The 17425-nt window shown below is 48.1% G+C and overlaps 1 protein-coding gene across 3 annotated transcripts in view; it reads left to right on the plus strand.

Moving 5' to 3' along the window:
• The first annotated feature begins 4490 nt into the window (after nt 1–4490).
• Bin2 (bridging integrator 2) overlaps nt 4491–17425 on the plus strand; it is a 28252-nt gene continuing 15317 nt past the window's right edge. For all 3 annotated transcript variants that reach the window (XM_038343375.1, XM_038343377.1, XM_038343376.1), the window contains exons 1-3: nt 4491–4607; nt 11200–11280; nt 17364–17418. In XM_038343375.1, coding sequence (XP_038199303.1) covers nt 4527–4607; nt 11200–11280; nt 17364–17418 — 217 coding nt within the window. In that variant the 5' untranslated portion in view covers nt 4491–4526. The remainder of the gene's footprint in view (nt 4608–11199; nt 11281–17363; nt 17419–17425) is intronic.

Below are 17425 nucleotides of genomic sequence, written 5' to 3' on the forward strand. Positions count from 1 at the left end.
GTTTCATGAGTGTATTTCTGAGGTTGAGGATAAGAATCCTAAGCCAGCTAAACTCGGGGCCACTATCTGCTTCTAAATAAGCATAGTTTGTTGTTAGATGCATTCTCTCTCTCTTTGTCTCTCTCTCTTCTGTCTGTCTGTCTGTCTGTCTGTCTGTCTGTCTCTCAGACATAGGGTCTCACATGTAGCCCTGACTGGCCCGGAACTCACTACGTAGACCAAGCTAGATTCAATTCACAGAAATCTACCTGCCTCTGTCTACTGGGTGCTGTTATTAATGCCTGGCCCATAGTTTGTTAACACCATTGTCTAGGTTTATTTGTCTTTAAAACTGGAAATGGTAGTGGATGATCTGTGCACATTAGTACATGTCCTTTTGGAGGACAGATGCATGGACTTTAGTGGGTTCTGAGCCAACATGGGTGCTAAGAACTGAACTCAGGTCCTTGGCAAGAACAGTATGCTCTTAACCAGTGAGCCATCTCTGCATTTTGATTTGGTAAGCCATGTTGAAGTTTCTCGCTTTCAATCACATTCTGAAGGGACTTCTTTCCCTCTGTGTACCCTTAATTTTCTCTTTACTACTTCACCACTGTATTAGCAGAGCTGGTTACATCATGGTGTATATTATAACCTCTACATAGATGTGTATACTGTGACCTCTACATCACTGTGTGCTGTGACCTCTACATCACTGTGTATACTGTGACCTCTACATCACTGTGTATACTGTGACCTCTACATCACTGTATACTGTGACCTCTGCATCACTGTGTGCTGTGACCTCTACATCACTGTGTATACTGTGACCTCTACATCACTGTGTGCTGTGACCTCTACATCACTGTGTATACTGTGACCTCTGCATCACTGTGTATACTGTGACCTCTACATCACTGTGTATACTGTGACCTCTGCATCACTGTATACTGTGACCTCTACATCACTGTATACTGTGACCTCTGCATCACTGTGTGCTGTGACCTCTACATCACTGTGTATACTGTGACCTCTACATCACTGTGTGCTGTGACCTCTACATCACTGTGTATACTGTGACCTCTGCATCACTGTGTATACTGTGACCTCTACATCACTGTGTATACTGTGACCTCTGCATCACTGTATACTGTGACCTCTACATCACTGTATACTGTGACCTCTACATCACTGTGTATACTGTGACCTCTGTATCACTGTGTATACTGTGACCTCTACATCACTGTGTATACTGTGACCTCTACATCACTGTGTGCTGTGACCTCTACATCACTGTGTATACTGTGACCTCTACATCACTGTATACTGTGACCTCTACATCACTGTGTGCTGTGACCTCTACATCACTGTATACTGTGACCTCTACATCACTGTGTGCTGTGACCTCTACATCACTGTGTTTACTGTGACCTCTACATCACTGTGTATACTGTGACCTCTGCATCACTGTATACTGTGACCTCTGCATCACTGTGTATACTGTGACCTCTACATCACTGTGTATACTGTGACCTCTGCATCACTGTATACTGTGACCTCTGCATCACTGTGTATACTGTGACCTCTACATCACTGTGTATACTGTGACCTCTACATCACTGTATACTGTGACCTCTACATCACTGTGTATACTGTGACCTCTGCATCACTGTGTATACTGTGACCTCTACATCACTGTGTATACTGTGACCTCTACATCACTGTGTACTGTGACCTCTACATCACTGTATACTGTGACCTCTACATCACTGTATACTGTGACTTCTACATCACTGTGTACACTATAAGAGACTGGACTGTGGTCTGGATGTCTGAATTCCTGTCCTAATTCCACCACAGAGGAGTTGGGGTAGCCTAGGAAAATTATATAATTTTATATAACTGTTTTTATAAAACTGTTATAAGAAACAGTTTTGTGGGTTTTTGTTTGGTTTGTTGTTGTTACTGTTGTTCTCTGTCAAAGGAAATTAGCACAACAAGGGCCCATATTCCTTAAGGCAGCCCACGTGACTTGCTTGTTTGCACAACTCTTAGGCATTCCCCAGCTTGATCTTACTGTTTCCCTCAGCACCAACCAGTCAGTTGCATCAGAGAGCTTCTCAGTCAGGCAGAGTGGCACACACCTGGAGTCCCTGCACTTGGAAGACTGAAGAGGGATTGCCCAAGTTCTGGGCAGCATGAGCTACAGGTCCTGTCTCAAGCAAACACCAAGAAGGAAGAGTCTTAGAGGTAATAGTTAGGACACTTTGCTTAAGTCTTGTGACATCCTGGGAGTGACTCGGGTATCAGGCTAGTCCAGGATTCATGGTGCTCATCCTGCATCAGGCTTGGGCTACTGATGTCCTGGCTGCCATTGGCATCTTTTCCCAGCAGCTCAGCAGGACCTATAGTCTCTTTATTTCTCTGCTCTTTCCTATTCTATATGAGGGCCTTCCATTTTATTAATCTGCCTTCTTCAGGCCGTTACCAAAGCCAGCATCCATTCCCTAACCACTTATTGCTTGAAATATTTGTCCCCATCTCTGTAAGTGAGCCAAGAACATTACTGGATAATCACCGGATTGCCCATCCACTCAACACTAAGCACTTGAGACTGGGGTTGCCATTCATGCTCAGCTTCACCCTGAGCTGCAGTGCCTGGCGCACTCCTGGCCTTGAGTGCGGTGTCTTTTTAGCTCAAGGAAAGGAAACCAATGGCAGGCATTTTTTGGCATGCCTCCAGCTTCCCTCTGCATTCCACAGGGAGTCGGCTATGACATCTTTTCCTTGAGGGAATTTACCAGCTCTTTGAGATTCTAGAATAAATGGTTACCCCAAACCTCGTATTCATCCATACCTTTAAGTTATTCCTTCTAAGTGAGAGGGGGAACTTCCTGGAAGACCTAGTCCCTAGAGTAATCCCTTTAGCCCTACCCCAATTTACATAATCTAAAATCCTGTGTCTAAATTCCCATCCCGTGTTAGTCTAACATAATGTGCTTTGACTGGAAATGCTTGCTCACCATTGCTTCTACTGTACTCTCCTCCTCAGCTCTTATCTATATATTTTTGCTTTTTGGAGACAGGGTCCTTCTGTGTAGCCCTGGCTGTCCTAGAACTCACTTTGTAGACCACGTGACCTCGAACTCACAGAGATCCACCGGCCTCTGCCTCTGAGGTGCTGGGATTAAAGGTGCGCGCCACACTCCCCTGGTTCTCCCTCAGTATGTTATTAATAGCATCCCTTTTCCTGAGGACCCCATCTCTTTCCAGGCTTCCTTCCAAATTCAGATCTGGATTCTGCCCACCTTCTGTGCTCTGTCCTCACAGTTTCCAGGTTTAGAGCAGCCCACACTGAGACACAGCCTCCCAGCGTCAACACAGGTACAGCCCATAGGTGGGCTCTGGTCCTTACCGAGTGAGACTCAACCTGTTCTGTCTCCTAGTTCAGTTCTTTTCCGTTCAGCCTTTGGGAACCAGTGTTGAAGGGGCCATTCCTTCCTCACTGTAGAGCTAGCATCTCCGAGGGTCTTGTGCACCCACCAAAGTCCACTGTGAGCAATCCCTTCTCAGTCAGCTTCCTCAGAACAGCCCAGCTGCCCTCTCAGCTGCAAACGACCCTGTGGATGCCAGCCTGTTGCCTGGGGAAGCACATGAGTTGGACAGTGGCATGCCCCAGTGGTCCTCCTGGGGAGTGGGCAGGGGTGTGCCCCAGTGGTCCTCGGGGAGTGGGCAGTGGTGTGCCCCAGTGGTCCTCGGGGAGTGGGCAGTGGTGTGCACCAGTGGTCCTCGGGAAGTGAGCAGTGGTGTGCCCCAGTGGTTCTCAGGGAGTAGACGGGGTGTGCCCCAGTGGTCCTCGGGGAGTGGGCAGTGGTGTGCCCCAGTGGTCCTCGGGGAGTGGGCAGTGGTGTGCACCAGTGGTCCTCGGGGAGTGAGCAGTGGTGTGCCCCTGTGGTTCTCAGGGAGTAGACGGGGTGTGCCCCGGTGGTCCTCGGGGAGAGTGGGCAGTGGTGTGCCCCAGTAGTCCTCGGGGAGTGGGCAATGGCGTGCCCCAGTGGTCCTCGGGGAGTAGATGGAGTGTGTCCCAGTGGTCCTCGGGGAGTGGACAGGAGTGTGCCCCAGTGGTCCTTCCGGGGAGTGGGCAGGGGTGTGCCCCAGTGGTCCTTCCGGGGAGTGGGCAGGGGTGTGCCCCAGTGGTCCTTCCGGGGAGTGGACAGGAGTGTGCCCCAGTGGTCCTTCCGGGGAGTGGGCAGGGGTGTGCCCCAGTGGTCCTTCCGGGGAGTGGACAGGAGTGTGCCCCAGTGGTCCTTCCGGGGAGTGGACAGGAGTGTGCCCCAGTGGTCCTTCCGGGGAGTGGGCAGGGGTGTGCCCCAGTGGTCCTCCCGGGGAGTGGGCAGTGGTTCAGGCCGCCCAGGTACAGCAGGCCGCAGGCAGGGTGTGAAGAAGACCCGCCCTCTGGCCTGACGCGAGGCATGCTGGGAGGCCGCACTTCCTCTCAGGGGCCTCTAGAAACCACAGGACTAGGCAGCGCCCCCGCAGCAGGCAGGATGGCCGAGGGCAAGGCTGGTGGAGCAGCTGGCCTCTTCGCCAAACAGGTGCAGAAGAAGTTCAGCAGGGCCCAGGAGAAGGTAGGAGCCCGGCCTCAGCAGGGCGCCCGGGTCTGGGCTGAGGAGGAAGGGTCCTATTGTCTAGAAACTGAGCGGGGAGTGAGCGTCCATGGACACTGGCCGATGTGGGAGAGAAGGAAGCAGCTGAGGAGACAGCTGTTGCTCAGGGGCCTTTTGCAGCCCTCAGCCTGACCCAGAAAAGACGGCAGGAAGGAACAAATGATAGTGGCCACCTGTGTCGCAGATTTTGTCCTGGCCATAAAGCAAGGAGGGTGTTTCACAGATGATGAATTAATTGGAGGTTCTTGCCCCCACAGTAAGTGACAGCGGCTGTGTTACCAGTGAGTCGCCCCGCGCTGAGGACTAGGATAATCTACACACTTCTCCTCACACCTGAGTGTTGTTTACACTGGTATACATGGAGCCAGTGGGCAAGAGCATAGAAAACCCATGGCTTCCTAGGCTGTATGCTGAGTTCAGGACCATCCTGAGCTACAAAAGACTCTGTTGGGGTGAGGAGGAGCTGTGCACAGTAGCCAGTCCCTGCTTCTTATGCCTTTCCTTGGGCCTTGCCGGTGATTTAAGGCCTCTGCGTGTGCTTCCTTAAACTGGCCTGTAACATGCCACCGTCCATTCATATTATGGGGACAGCGGGGCATGGTGGCACAGACCTTTAATCCCAGCACTCAGGCAGTGGCAGGCGGATCTCTGTGAGTTCAAGGTCATCCTGGTCTACAGGGTGAGTTCCAGGACGGCCAGGGATAGATGCTGTCAAAAAAAAAAAAAAAAGGTTGTAAGGCCCCTCTTCGCAATGTCTTGTTTGTTTTTTTGAGAAAGAGTCTTAAATTGTAGCCCAGGCTGGTCCAGGATTCATGGTGTTCATCCTGCAACCTCAGTCTTCAAGGTTGCTGGGGTCGCAAGCTGAGCCGCCATTCTCAGCGCTCTTCAGTTTGGGTATTTCTATTTTGGGTTTTTTTTTTGAGGCAGACTTTCTTGTATCCCCAAATTCACTATGATTTTGAATTTCCCAGCGCCCTGCCTCCCTCTAGCTCCCGAGTACTGAGGTTACAGGCATGTGCCAACACAGCTTTTAGATACTGGGGGTTGAACCCAGAGGTTTTTGTGAGCAAACCAAACACTCTGCCAGCTGAGTTCTATCCCAGCCCTTTCCCTACACATTTTAAAGGTATTTTGATTTTACCATCTGAAGTATTTTCTGTGCTTAGTAGAAAAGGTGGTAAGGGGGAGAGGCATGAGCAAAGAGAAAAGGGTGCATGAACTTTGAAGCAGTTCAATAAACAACACGCTTAACAATGGAAAGATTTGTGTTAGCTTTTAAAGGTGGCACACTGGCCGCTGAGAGGATTGGGGCAACCGCTCTCCAGTGCCATTGCCGAGGGAACTGGTGGAATGTAGTAGTTGGAGATGTAGTTCTCGGAATTAAATGGCCATGAGGGAAGAGAGGGGCTCTATAGATGTCTGTCTTCTGAGGTCATGTGGAAGACAAGAGGAAAATAAAGATGTTGCGGCTAGCCTTTGTTACTTCACATGCCATTACTTTGCCTCTCTGGAGGCTGTCTAACTGGACTTCTGATAGATCTGAGTGCAGTGCTTGTGGGAGGGTCTAGTTATAAATAGGGTGTCAGGGAACTCACCTAGAGAAAGCTACACTGTGCAAAGCTAACAAAAGACAAAACCAAAAAACCTGCTCTATTAAGAGCTGGTGAATATGGCTCAGTGTTAGAGTACTTCTCTAGCAAGCAGGATCCTGGGCCCCACAAAAGAAAAAAATTTAAATTAAAGCCCCAGATACATGAGGTGCTTTTGCCTGGCTTCCTCTGGCCCACTGTCAACACAATACCCTTGGGTTTAGAGCTCTTTGTCTCCTTTAAGCATAGGTCCCCAACCTTCCTAAATAATGTTCTGTCCTTGGCTTTGGGTCTCTCTATAAAATGGGAAGGTTGGTTTTCTCTATGAAACTCTATCTACCAAGACTCAGTTGAAAACAGAAGGTGACTCTGAACGTCAGAATCAAGCATTTCCTACGTAGTTAGCAAGCACGCTGTTCTTCCTGTCCTGGACCCTGGCAGGATAGGGAGAGGCACAGACACAAGTCTGCCCTGAAGACCTCACAAGCTAGACTGCGCCCGTGAGTGGGGACTTGTGAGTTCAGGGCTGGCTTAGGGAGCTTGTGAGTTCAGGGCTGGCTTGGGCAGACCCTGGTCTTAAAGGAGAAAGGGCCTGGGTGGGAGAGCCAGAGATCTTGAGTCTTGGGGAGTTACTGAAAACAAGATAACTCCCTCTTTAGAGAGAGAGTTCCAGTGAAGCAGACCCTCTGGCTGACAAGGTGGCTCTCAGCTAAGTCTGATGGCCCCTTGCCACATTCCCGATGAGCCTCTCTGCCATCAGTGTGGCCCCAACCCTGCAGAGCCTGTCTATGAAGGAGCTGATGGAAGGGAAACACTTACATAGGGCTCACGCTCCTCTGAAGGGGGAAGGCCTGCTGACTAGTGAACACAATAGAATAAAACATCCTTCCAGTTGTTTTCCAGTTCTCACCGAATGCAGCACGAGCTGTGTTTGGTACAGTATGATACATCCTCACATTGAGTCAACTGCTTCCCTGTGTGTGATTTCTCTGCAGCCGACTGCTCAATTCTCCCCTGAGCAAGGGCATTTTTAAAAACCACTCCTATATTGTTCTTTTCTCTGTTAACATTTATTCAGCTTATATCCCCAAGAGTTTAATTTGTCAAATATTTGCAATAGATTCTTTTGTTCAGGGGGCTGACTAGGGAATTAAGAGGTAAATTAGAGGCACTCTTGTCTGCCGGAAGCTTAGAATCTACTTGTTTGCCTAAGATATGCACATCTGTGGGAACTTAGAGGGCAGGAGGATTGGGTGGAAGGTTTTCTAATAGTGGCTGAGTTTAAAATAGGAACTGTGGGTGGTCAGTAGTCCCCCCATGAGTGTGAGAACACCTTCCAGCTGAGCAAGGCTAGCATTGGCATGACCTGAGCTGTCAATCACTTCAGGCGGAATAGTGAGCAATGCAGCTGGAGCAGGAGAATGGTGAGAAAGGAGCCTGAAGAACACAGGGGCTCTTAGAGAGAGCCTCCAGCTAGTGTGTGTCTGCACACTTTCCTCAGAGTGCGTTAGATCCTTACAGCCAAGACAAAGTCTGATAGTACTGCATACTGTCCTTTAGCATCTGGTTCCTACTCACACCACCTAAAATGCAAAGAAGTTGGCCATGGAGTTTTAAAGGTGTATCCCTCCCACTCTACACAAAGGTTAGATAGAAGACTAGGTCAGGTGACCCTGGAACATACTCCACCCACACTCACACTCACGAAGTGTCGACATCTTGCCTCGTTTTCTCGCTAGCCCATACTCTCCAAGTATCTGAATCCTAACTTGTCAGCTGCCTGGCCAGACTAACTGGCAGAATTCTCAGGGCAGGACTTTAGGGACTGGTATTGTTAGCTTTCATTAGGAGTTGATCATAAAGTAGAATTTAGCCAGGTATAGTAGTATACACCTATAAGCCCAGCTCTCAACAGGCTGGGACTATTAGTTTGAGGCTAGCCTGGGCTACAGAGTGAGACTCTGTCTCAAACACTCAGACACACACAGAGATTTACTCTTTCAGCAGACATCTGCTGCACGGACGCACATCTTGTTCCGTCAAGGCCAAGAGAACGCCTCCAGTGCGGTAGGCGGCCCAACACAGGCACCAGTTTCTATAGCAACAAGTGACTTCAGGCCTAGAGAGATGATAAATATTTCCAGCTTATCTCTTTCACCTTCTCCATTTAAGAGTTAATGGTGGGTCTATGTCCATACCTCCCTGAACACGCCCAATCCCATCTGATCTAGTAAACTAAGCAGGATTCTTCCTGGTTAGTGCTTCTATGGGAGACTGCCTGGGAATACCAGGTGTTGTCTGTGTGGCTGAGGCTGTCCTGGAACTTGCTCTGTAGGCCAGGTTGGCCTTGAACTCAGAGATCTTCCCCCCCAACCTGCCTCTGTCTCCCAAGTGCTGGAATTAAAGGTGTATGCTGTAGTCTTAAAAAAAAAATTGTTGGTGTGAAGATTCTCAGCTTTCATACCCCATGCAGTCTTATAGCCTCAAGCCTTTAGCTGTCCTCTGCATTGGCTCTAAGTTGAGTTTTCTTGATTTCCACCCCCGCCTAAGAAATATTAAATGGGCAAAGGAAGGGAGGAGTAACGAGAAGGAAGTAAGAACCGTGCCTACCACCACCAAGGTGGTTTTGCAACTTTCTGTTGTTGGGGAGGGCGAGGGTGGAGCCAGGGAGGGAGGGGACTGTGCAGGGAGGGAGGAGTGATGAGTGAGGTGAGGTTAGAGACCAACAAAGACAGATGCGCTGGAAGAAAAGGAAACACCTGCCGTCGTCGTAGGCAAGGAAACAAAACCAGACCCAGCTACTGGGCATGGTGGTGGTGCCTTTAATCTTAGAACTCTGGAGGCACGCAGGCAGATCTCTGAGTTCAGATCTCTGAGTTTGAGGCCAGCTTAATCTACATAGTGAGTTCTAGGACAGCCAGGACTACATAGTGAGACACTGTCTCAAAAAGATAAAAAAAAAAAAAAAACAACAAAAACAAAACTAGACACAGTTAGCAGACAGCTAGAGAAAACAGTCCACATACATGGTCTCTTTTAATCCCTCAGTAGTTTCAAGACAAAAATATCTTTCACTGTGTATCCCTGGGCAGAACTGTCTTATAGCCAGTCAACAGAAGGCCACAGTATGAGTTATGTGACTGCAGAAGCCTTGGTCTTAATCACCATGGAGAGAGCATGAGATGTGAGAGGCATTGACCTATTCCTCTGGCCATAAGACGGCAGACTTGGGTCAGGGTGCACACAGCCTTCTGCACAGGCCTAGGCACACATCTCTGGGATTCAGATTCCTTTATAATGAGATCCTAGTCGACCTATCTTATTTCTGTCACTCCCCAAATACACCCTGAATGAGCCACACCCTCCCAGAAGGCTGTGTGAAGTTGCACACACCCAGATTTTTGGTCAGGAATCCTTTCCACTCCATGTTTATACTGTTCCAGCCTAGCAAAAGCCCCGTATCCAGGCCCAGCAGTGCACGGCCGTGGTCCCAGTCTAGCAAAGCCCACATCCACATCCAGTAGGAATCGCCTCCTTCCTACTGACGTGACTAAATGGCCTCTCGCTGGATTCTGAGCTATAGAAAAAAGCAGAGTAAGTATCTGAGGAGTGGAGATTTAGAAGAAAACAGAGATGATGAATACAAGAAAATTAAATAATAATAGGAAATCATGAAAATACCAAAGTGTCAAACACTTAGGAGTGAGTGATAAACTTGATTAATAGAATAAAGCAGGTAGAGATTAGTGAGAGAAAGGGCTGAGCTGGGTGTTTATTTATTTATTTATATTTGTTTTATACTTGCATAGCAAAGTAGAGAAGTCATTAGGGTATTCTAGAAAGTGAATGAAGTCTCTAACAATTAATAGTGGAGATTTTCAGAAATCTTAAAACAAACCAACAAAAATAATAATATGGTTGTGTAGTGAAGGCCACCGAGAGCTGAAGCTTGTGGAAGGATAGAGCACTAGGGACTGTCTCCATGCTAAAACTACCCATGGTGCCTCATGAACACATCATGGGTGTCTACTGAGGAGCTATTAGAAGACCTGAAGCAGTGTTGTCAAGACCTATTGCAGAAGGCCGGAGAAGAAAGCAATAAAGGCCGGGCCTCAGGCTGTGCCAGTGAAACCAGAAAGAATAGGGTGGCATGGTGGGGTTGGTGAGGAGGAAGAGGCAGAAGTTGAAAGCCCAAGATAGGGCTTTCAGAAGATTTGGTTCTTTCTTTTTTCATCGATCTAGCTGTTGGGTGTGTATGCGAGTGTGCATCACACACGTGGGTGTGTATGCGAGTGTGCATCACACGAGTGGAGGTCAGAGGTCAGCTTTTGGGAGTCAGTTCTCTCCTTCTACCACATGTGTCCCAAGGGTCCAAGTCAGGTCATCTCAGTAATCTTGTTTTGGTGCAATGTCCTCTTTTGTTCCCTTTTAAAAATCAGTTTAAGAGCTGGGTGTGGCAGCACAGACCTTAGCCCTAGATCTTAGGAAGCAGAGGCGGGTGGGTCTCTGAGGTTAAGGCCAGCCTGGTCTACAGCATGAGTTCCAGGACAGCCAGGGCCACACAGAAGAAAAACAAACAAACAAATCAGTTTAAGGCTGGAGGTGAGTTCAGTGGGAGAATGTATGTTTAGCTTGTGCAAGACTCTGGGTTCAACCCAGCACCAAACCAAACATTCAAAACACCTTGCTCAAATAATGAGAATCCAGAAAGTTACAACTTATTTATGAAGAGAGAGAGAAAGAGAGGAGGCTGTGAATGAGAATAAGCAGGCAGATAGATCCCCCATACCATGTACCTGTCCCCCAGGTGTCCCAGTTTGAGAAACACAAACCTTGTTTTTGTTAGCTGTGTTACATTCCTGACTCTGTTGAGCTGAGGGGAAATGGGACCTGTAGTTACACCCAACACCAATACCTAAGAGACTTGACCATAACCATACAGGCCTTTCTGTCTTTTATCTCAGGTTCTGCAGAAACTGGGGAAAACTGTAGAAACCAAAGATGAGCGATTTGAACAAAGTGCCAGCAACTTCTACCAACAACAGGTAACCTGAGGGTGGAGAAGGGCAGTACCGAGGGCCTGGTGCCGGAAGAGTCTAGCGGGCAGGCATCTCATTGGCCTACTGCTCAGTCTGTTCTCTGAAAAGCAACAGAACTTGCCCTTCTGTGGCTGTTGCCCTGTTTAGTCCACAGGGCCTGATCTTCTTTCTCTGCATGTTATAGCATTGACGTTAGGAAGACCCTGGCAGCAGGCATGGCGGCTCGCACGGGCTTACCTCAGCACACAGACTGCTGACGTTCCTTATGATTCACAAGTGATTTGCATAAACAAACATCTCGTGGCAGTGCAGTTCCGACACTATTGAATATCAGGTCAGATGTCACAGGCCAGGAACACAAGACTGCTGGGCCCACACCAGATGCCAGCAGCCATTTGTATCCCCGCCTCTATTATTTCCATGTAAAACCTATATTCATGACTACAGATCAGAAAGTATATTCAGAAAAAAGAAACGGGAACAGGCATGGTCACTCATGCTTATAATCTCAGCCCTGGGGAGGCTAGAACAGGAAGGTCACTTTTCAGCACCAAATGTTAAGTTTAAATTCTGGTTACTGGGATTCTGATGCCGCTGATGTAATAAACCACTCAAACCAATCAGTAAACCTAGGTTTATTCTGAGCACAGCATTCCTGGGTGGCCCCAGGGGAAGTCGAGGAAACCACAGGGAGGGGGCTTTTAATATCCTCTGGGGTGGAGCCGCGATGGCAAACTTTCTCAGAGGCAGAGTCTGGACTGAGGCAGCTCCTGGAAGGGGGCATGGGATGGCACCTCCACCCCAACAGTCACAAGTTCAAGACCAGCCTGAGATACAAAAAAAAAATAAACATAAAGCTGGAGAGATTCAGCTCTGGAGTCCACAGGGTAGAGACAGAGAGCTGATTCCTACAAGTTTTCCTTGGATGTCCACATGTTTTCCTTGGCTCTGACCTGCCCACATGTGCATACGCAAAGACACACACACACACACACACACACACACAAAATAAAAAGGAAAAAGAAAATGATTTTTAGAACAATAATGATTCTGTAGGCTATATCCATTCTTGTTTCATATTCTATATTGCTGTGATATCTGTGTGTATAAGACTTAAATATATCTATTATAATCGTGAAGTTTCTAAGATTATTTTAGGGTTGTTTCTTCTTGGGTTTGGATTATAACAGAGTCTTCTTAGTTTTTTGACCCTGGTTGACCTGGTACTCACCATGCATCCCAGGCCAGGTGCTGGAGATGGAGGCCCGTTCTCTAGGAAGAACAGTTAGTTCTCTTCCGCTGAGGATCTCTCCGGTCCTCCTTCCTGAGGTTTGTCCTTTGAGAGCACAGCTTGTCCACAGTCACCTACAATTTATGCTTTGCTGGCTGTTTTGTTGTTGTTGTTGCTGCTGTTTCATTTTGTTTTCTGGTTGTCCTGGAACTTCACTGTGCAGACCAGGCTGGCCTCAAACTCCAGAGATCCGCCTGCCTCTGCCTCCCGAGTGCTGGGATTAAAGGCGTGCGCCACCACCGCCCGGCTTTTTACTGACTATTGAATGTGTTCTGTTGTCTGTGTTTTCTGTTTTCTGTAGATGTATAGATGTAGAAGCTTGATTAGATTTAGGTTTTCATTTTTTTTTTTTTTTTTTTTTTTGGTTTTTCGAGACAGGGTTTCTCTGCGGCTTTGGAGCCTGTCTTGGAGCTAGCTCTTGTAGACCAGGCTGGTCTCGAACTCACAGAGATCCGCCTGCCTCTGCCTCCCGAGTGCTGGGATTAAAGGCGTGCGCCACCACCGCCCAGCTAGGTTTTCATTTTTATTTGGTAGCTACCATCAGGAGTCCCACCATGTCTGCTTGTCTCCTTTCACGTGGAGTAGGAATAGTTCTGAGTCACTAATGGCAAAGGAATCAGCTCTTCACTTTCAACCTTTAAAGTTTACTCTTTGACAGTTTCACACATGCTGTGTTTTGATCATTTCACCTCCTCCCTATGCATTTCAACTCTGTATCAGCTGTCACTCTCAGGTGCAATTTGCCTGGGTTCCAGAGTGGGCTCCATCATTTTGTTTTGAGACAGTGTCTCATGAAGCCCATGCTGGTCTTGAACTCACTGGGTAGCTGAGGAGAACCTCAATCCTCGTGCTTCCTCTCCTGGATTCTGGGTTATAGGTGTGCACCACCACAGTCAGCCGGCATGGTGCTGAGCTCAGGCCCTGGGCGCTGTGCATACCTGCCAAGTGCCCCATCGCACACCCTCTGTAAGTTTTGTTTCTGCGCGCTCTCCTCGCCTCCCTCCTTCACAATTCAGGAAAAGGTGTTTTCCCTCCGGAAGCTCTGCAGTCTTTTCCTGGTGGTACAGACAGCACTTGCTCATGGCTTGGTTGTGCCGTCTCCTGTTGTTCTGCTCGTGTCCGGGAGTCCCACCCGGACCTTCTATCCTCAGTCTGTTGGGATCCAGTGCTGCCTCGCTGACTGCTCTGGTCAAGCTTCACAGAGAGTGGCTCATTAACTGAGGGTGCTGTCTCTAGAAGGGGTGGATAGAACTAACTCAGACTCTTTGTGGCAATGCTGAGAACTTGGCAAAGTTTCAGAGGGCAGAATTGATGAAATCAGCAGATCAAGAGATAGAAGTGGCTTTTCCTCTACATTTATAGACAGGGGAACTGAAGCCGGAGAAGTAGGGGAACCTGCCAGCTGAGAATAGAACCAGCACACCAGCCAGCCAGCCAAGTGAGAAGCTGGCACCGGGAAAACAGATGCTGGGTTATTTAGCCTAGACATGCCAGGGGAGGGGGATGGGTCTGCAAAGTGAAATGGGTGCCGGGCACTAGTCCTGTCGCCCTAAAGCCCACCTCCCCACTATTACCACATCCACGGCCACTCCCATACTTTATCTCTTCAAAAGGAAGAACAAAGGTGTAAAGAAAGAATAGAATGTGGGCCTGGAGAGATGGCCCAGTGTGTAAGGGAAGAGTGGAATGTGGTTGATGCACACTTTTTGTAGAGCACCCAGCTTCCTTTTCCAGCACTCACGACAGGCAGCTCCCGGCAGTCTGTGACCAGACCTGCCATCTGCTGCTGAGTTCCTGAGGACAGGAAGAGTGTCGGGTGCCCAGAGCTGGAGCAATAGGAAGCTGTGAACTGGCTGCCCTGGGAGCTGCGAATGGAATGCAGGTCATTGGGAAGAATAATGCATGCTCTTAACCACTGGGTCATCTGGTCAATGCAGTTGAATCAGTCAGATTGTTTTGAAATCAAGTTTTCATGATGAAGTAAAAAGTTAAGTCCCTATTGTTTTCTTTCAAAAAAATGTTAAATCTTCATTAAATTTTTGAAAAGTTTTTTTTTTTGTTTGTTTGTTTGGTTGGTTTTTGAGACAAGGTTTCTGTCCTAGAACTCACTCTATAGACCAGGCTGGCTTTGAACTCACAGAGATCTACCTATCTCTTCTTTCTGAATGCTGGGATTAAAGGAGTGCATCGCCATTGCCCAGAAGATTTTTATTTTTATTTATGTGTATGCATGTGTATCTGTGAATATGCACATGCATGTCCAGTTGCTCAGGAGGTGTTGGATCCCTGAAGCTGGAGCTACAGGTAAGCACTGGGAATTGAATTCTAGTCCTCTGCAAGAGCAGTAACTGATCTTAAGTGTTGAGCTATCTCCAGCCCTTTTATTAATTTTTATAACTTCAAAAACTCTTCCAAAGCCCTTAAAATCTTGACTATTGAGCTGGCAGGATGACTCTGTGAGAAAAGGCACTTGCTTCCGAGCTTGATGTAAATTCAGTCACCAGAACGCACGTGGCAAAGAGAACCAGTTTCTGCCATTGTTCTCTGACCTCTGTATGTATGCAGTTATTAGATAGAAATTTCCATTTTTTCCCCGTTATCTTTTAATTTAAAAGTTCACTAGCCTTTCTAGTAATGAACGAATTCACAGCAAGTATTTCCTGGTGAACTGCACAGCATCTCTTAGGTTTCAAATACTCTGTTCCCTGAGCCGGTTCCTTCTGGCCCTTGAGCTGGCCTGCAACATTCCTTTGAAGTGGGTGGACCACACCTTAGCTCTCTCTCACTTCGTCTCCACCCCATCCTAGAAACTGGAGTTACCCACACAGGAGAGAAGAGTGAGGTGAGGGAGGCTGTAAACAGTGCAATGGGGAATAATTGAGGAGACCTCTGAGGAAGACAGCTTTGGTGATAGGAGCCTAAGGTTTGTCCTCAAGTCGGTATGAAGGAAGACCTGATGCCCCGAGGGCGGTATCCAGAACCTGCAAATCTGACTGCTGCACCACCGCATCTATAATTCAGCAAACGAGACAGGCTTTCTCTGTATAGCCTTGACTGTCTTGGCACTCACTCTGTAGATCAGGCTGGCTGGCCTCGAACTCACAGAGACCATCTGTCTCCACCTCCTGAGTGCTGAAATTAAAGGTGTGTGCCACTACCGCCTGGCTAATGGCAACACTCTTAAGGTGAGCCTGAGGATGTACTGGGGGCAGAAACCATAAGAGAGACCTCACCTAAACAAAGCAGGTGAGAACTCACTCCCAGTAGTTACTCTCTGATCTCCACATGTGTGGCATGGCACATGCGTACTCACACACACTTCACAAGACACTCATGTATGTAATAATAAAGAATTTTTTAAAATTTCCTGGGGCTGGAGAGATGACTCGGCAGTTCAGAGCACTTGCTGCTCTGCAGAAGACTGGGTTCAGGTCCCAACACCCACATGGCCACTCAACCATCTAAAACACCAGTACCAAGGAATCCGACACCATCTTCTGTCGTCTTTGGACATAGGCAGTGCACATACATACAAGCAAGCAAAACACTAATATACATACAAATGTTTTAAAGATTCCCTGTACGGGTACTATTTCAGAGCTGTTTAACATGAAAAGCCCTGTATGGGGCAGGGGTTACTGGCTTCTGTTTCCTGGAAGTACCTACCTAAGAAGCAGAGAGTAGGACTGGAGAGACGGCTCAGTGCTCAGGAGCATGTGCCACTCCTCCAGAAGACCTGAGCTCAATTTCCAGCATCCACATCTGCTGGCTTACAACTTCCTGTAACTCCAGGTAGACCCGACTCCTCTGGCCTCTTTTGGTACCTGTAAGTTTGCACTCAGAGAGGCAGACAGACTATTAAAAAGACTAAAAATGAGCCGGGCGGTGGTGGCGCACGCCTTTAATCCCAGCACTCTGGAGGCAGAGGCAGGCGGATCTCTTGAGTTCGAGCCCAGCCTGGTCTACAAGAGCTAGTTCCAGGACAGGTTTTAGAAACTACAGGGAAACCCTGTCTCGAAAAACCAAAAAAAAAAAAAAAAAAAAAAAAAAAGAAACATTTTTTTAAAAAAGAAGCAGAAGCAGAGAATATCTACTATTTATGAAACTGAGGCAGGAGCATTGTTGCAAGTTCAAGGCAGCATGGACTAAGTAAGAGGAAAGATTTTTGTCATTAAACAGTGACGAAGCAGAGGCTGAAACAGACGTCATGACTAGTTCATTCTTCAGGGTGAGATCTAATTCCAGCCTCCTTCTCTGGCTCTGCTTCTCTTTAAGAAAGAGACAGAGATGAGAGGGGGAGAGAAGAAAGGGGGAAGGGAGAGCGAGAAAGAATTCAGACACCAGAGCAGAGGCAGAAGCACGGAGAGGTCAGATGGGCTCAGTGCACAGGAGGGAAGGAGATCAACTGGACTCCTTGGAGTAGGAGCAGTGGGTGGGGGAGGGCCGAGTGAAGATGGGGTAAGACAGCATGGGAGGCAGGAAATGTCTGTGTGAAGGTTCAGAGAGGAAAGGGGCTGTGGTACAGCGGCAGCGAGGATCAACAGACAGTCACATGCGGGGCCCTCGTTCCAGGGCTTAGGTATGGGCTCTTGTGCACTAGAAGAGAGAAAAAGCAGAAGGCAGAAAATGTGCAATGGGGGCTTCCACTGTCCCAGCTCATACAGTAAATAAACCCAAAGAGACAACCTGCAGCTTGCTGGCAGAGTGAGCTCTGTCTTTACTGAGCTTTCCAAGGCCAACCTCTGCAGCACCCTCCAAACAGACCGTGTTAGTTACCAAAGCCGTTCTCTGCTTCCAGGCCGAAGGCCACAAGCTGTACAAGGACCTGAAGAGCTTCCTTAGTGCAGTCAAAGGTGAGTA

The sequence above is a fragment of the Arvicola amphibius genome, chromosome 9 (assembly GCF_903992535.2).
Source record: "Arvicola amphibius chromosome 9, mArvAmp1.2, whole genome shotgun sequence".
NCBI classification, from domain to species: domain Eukaryota; kingdom Metazoa; phylum Chordata; class Mammalia; order Rodentia; family Cricetidae; genus Arvicola; species Arvicola amphibius.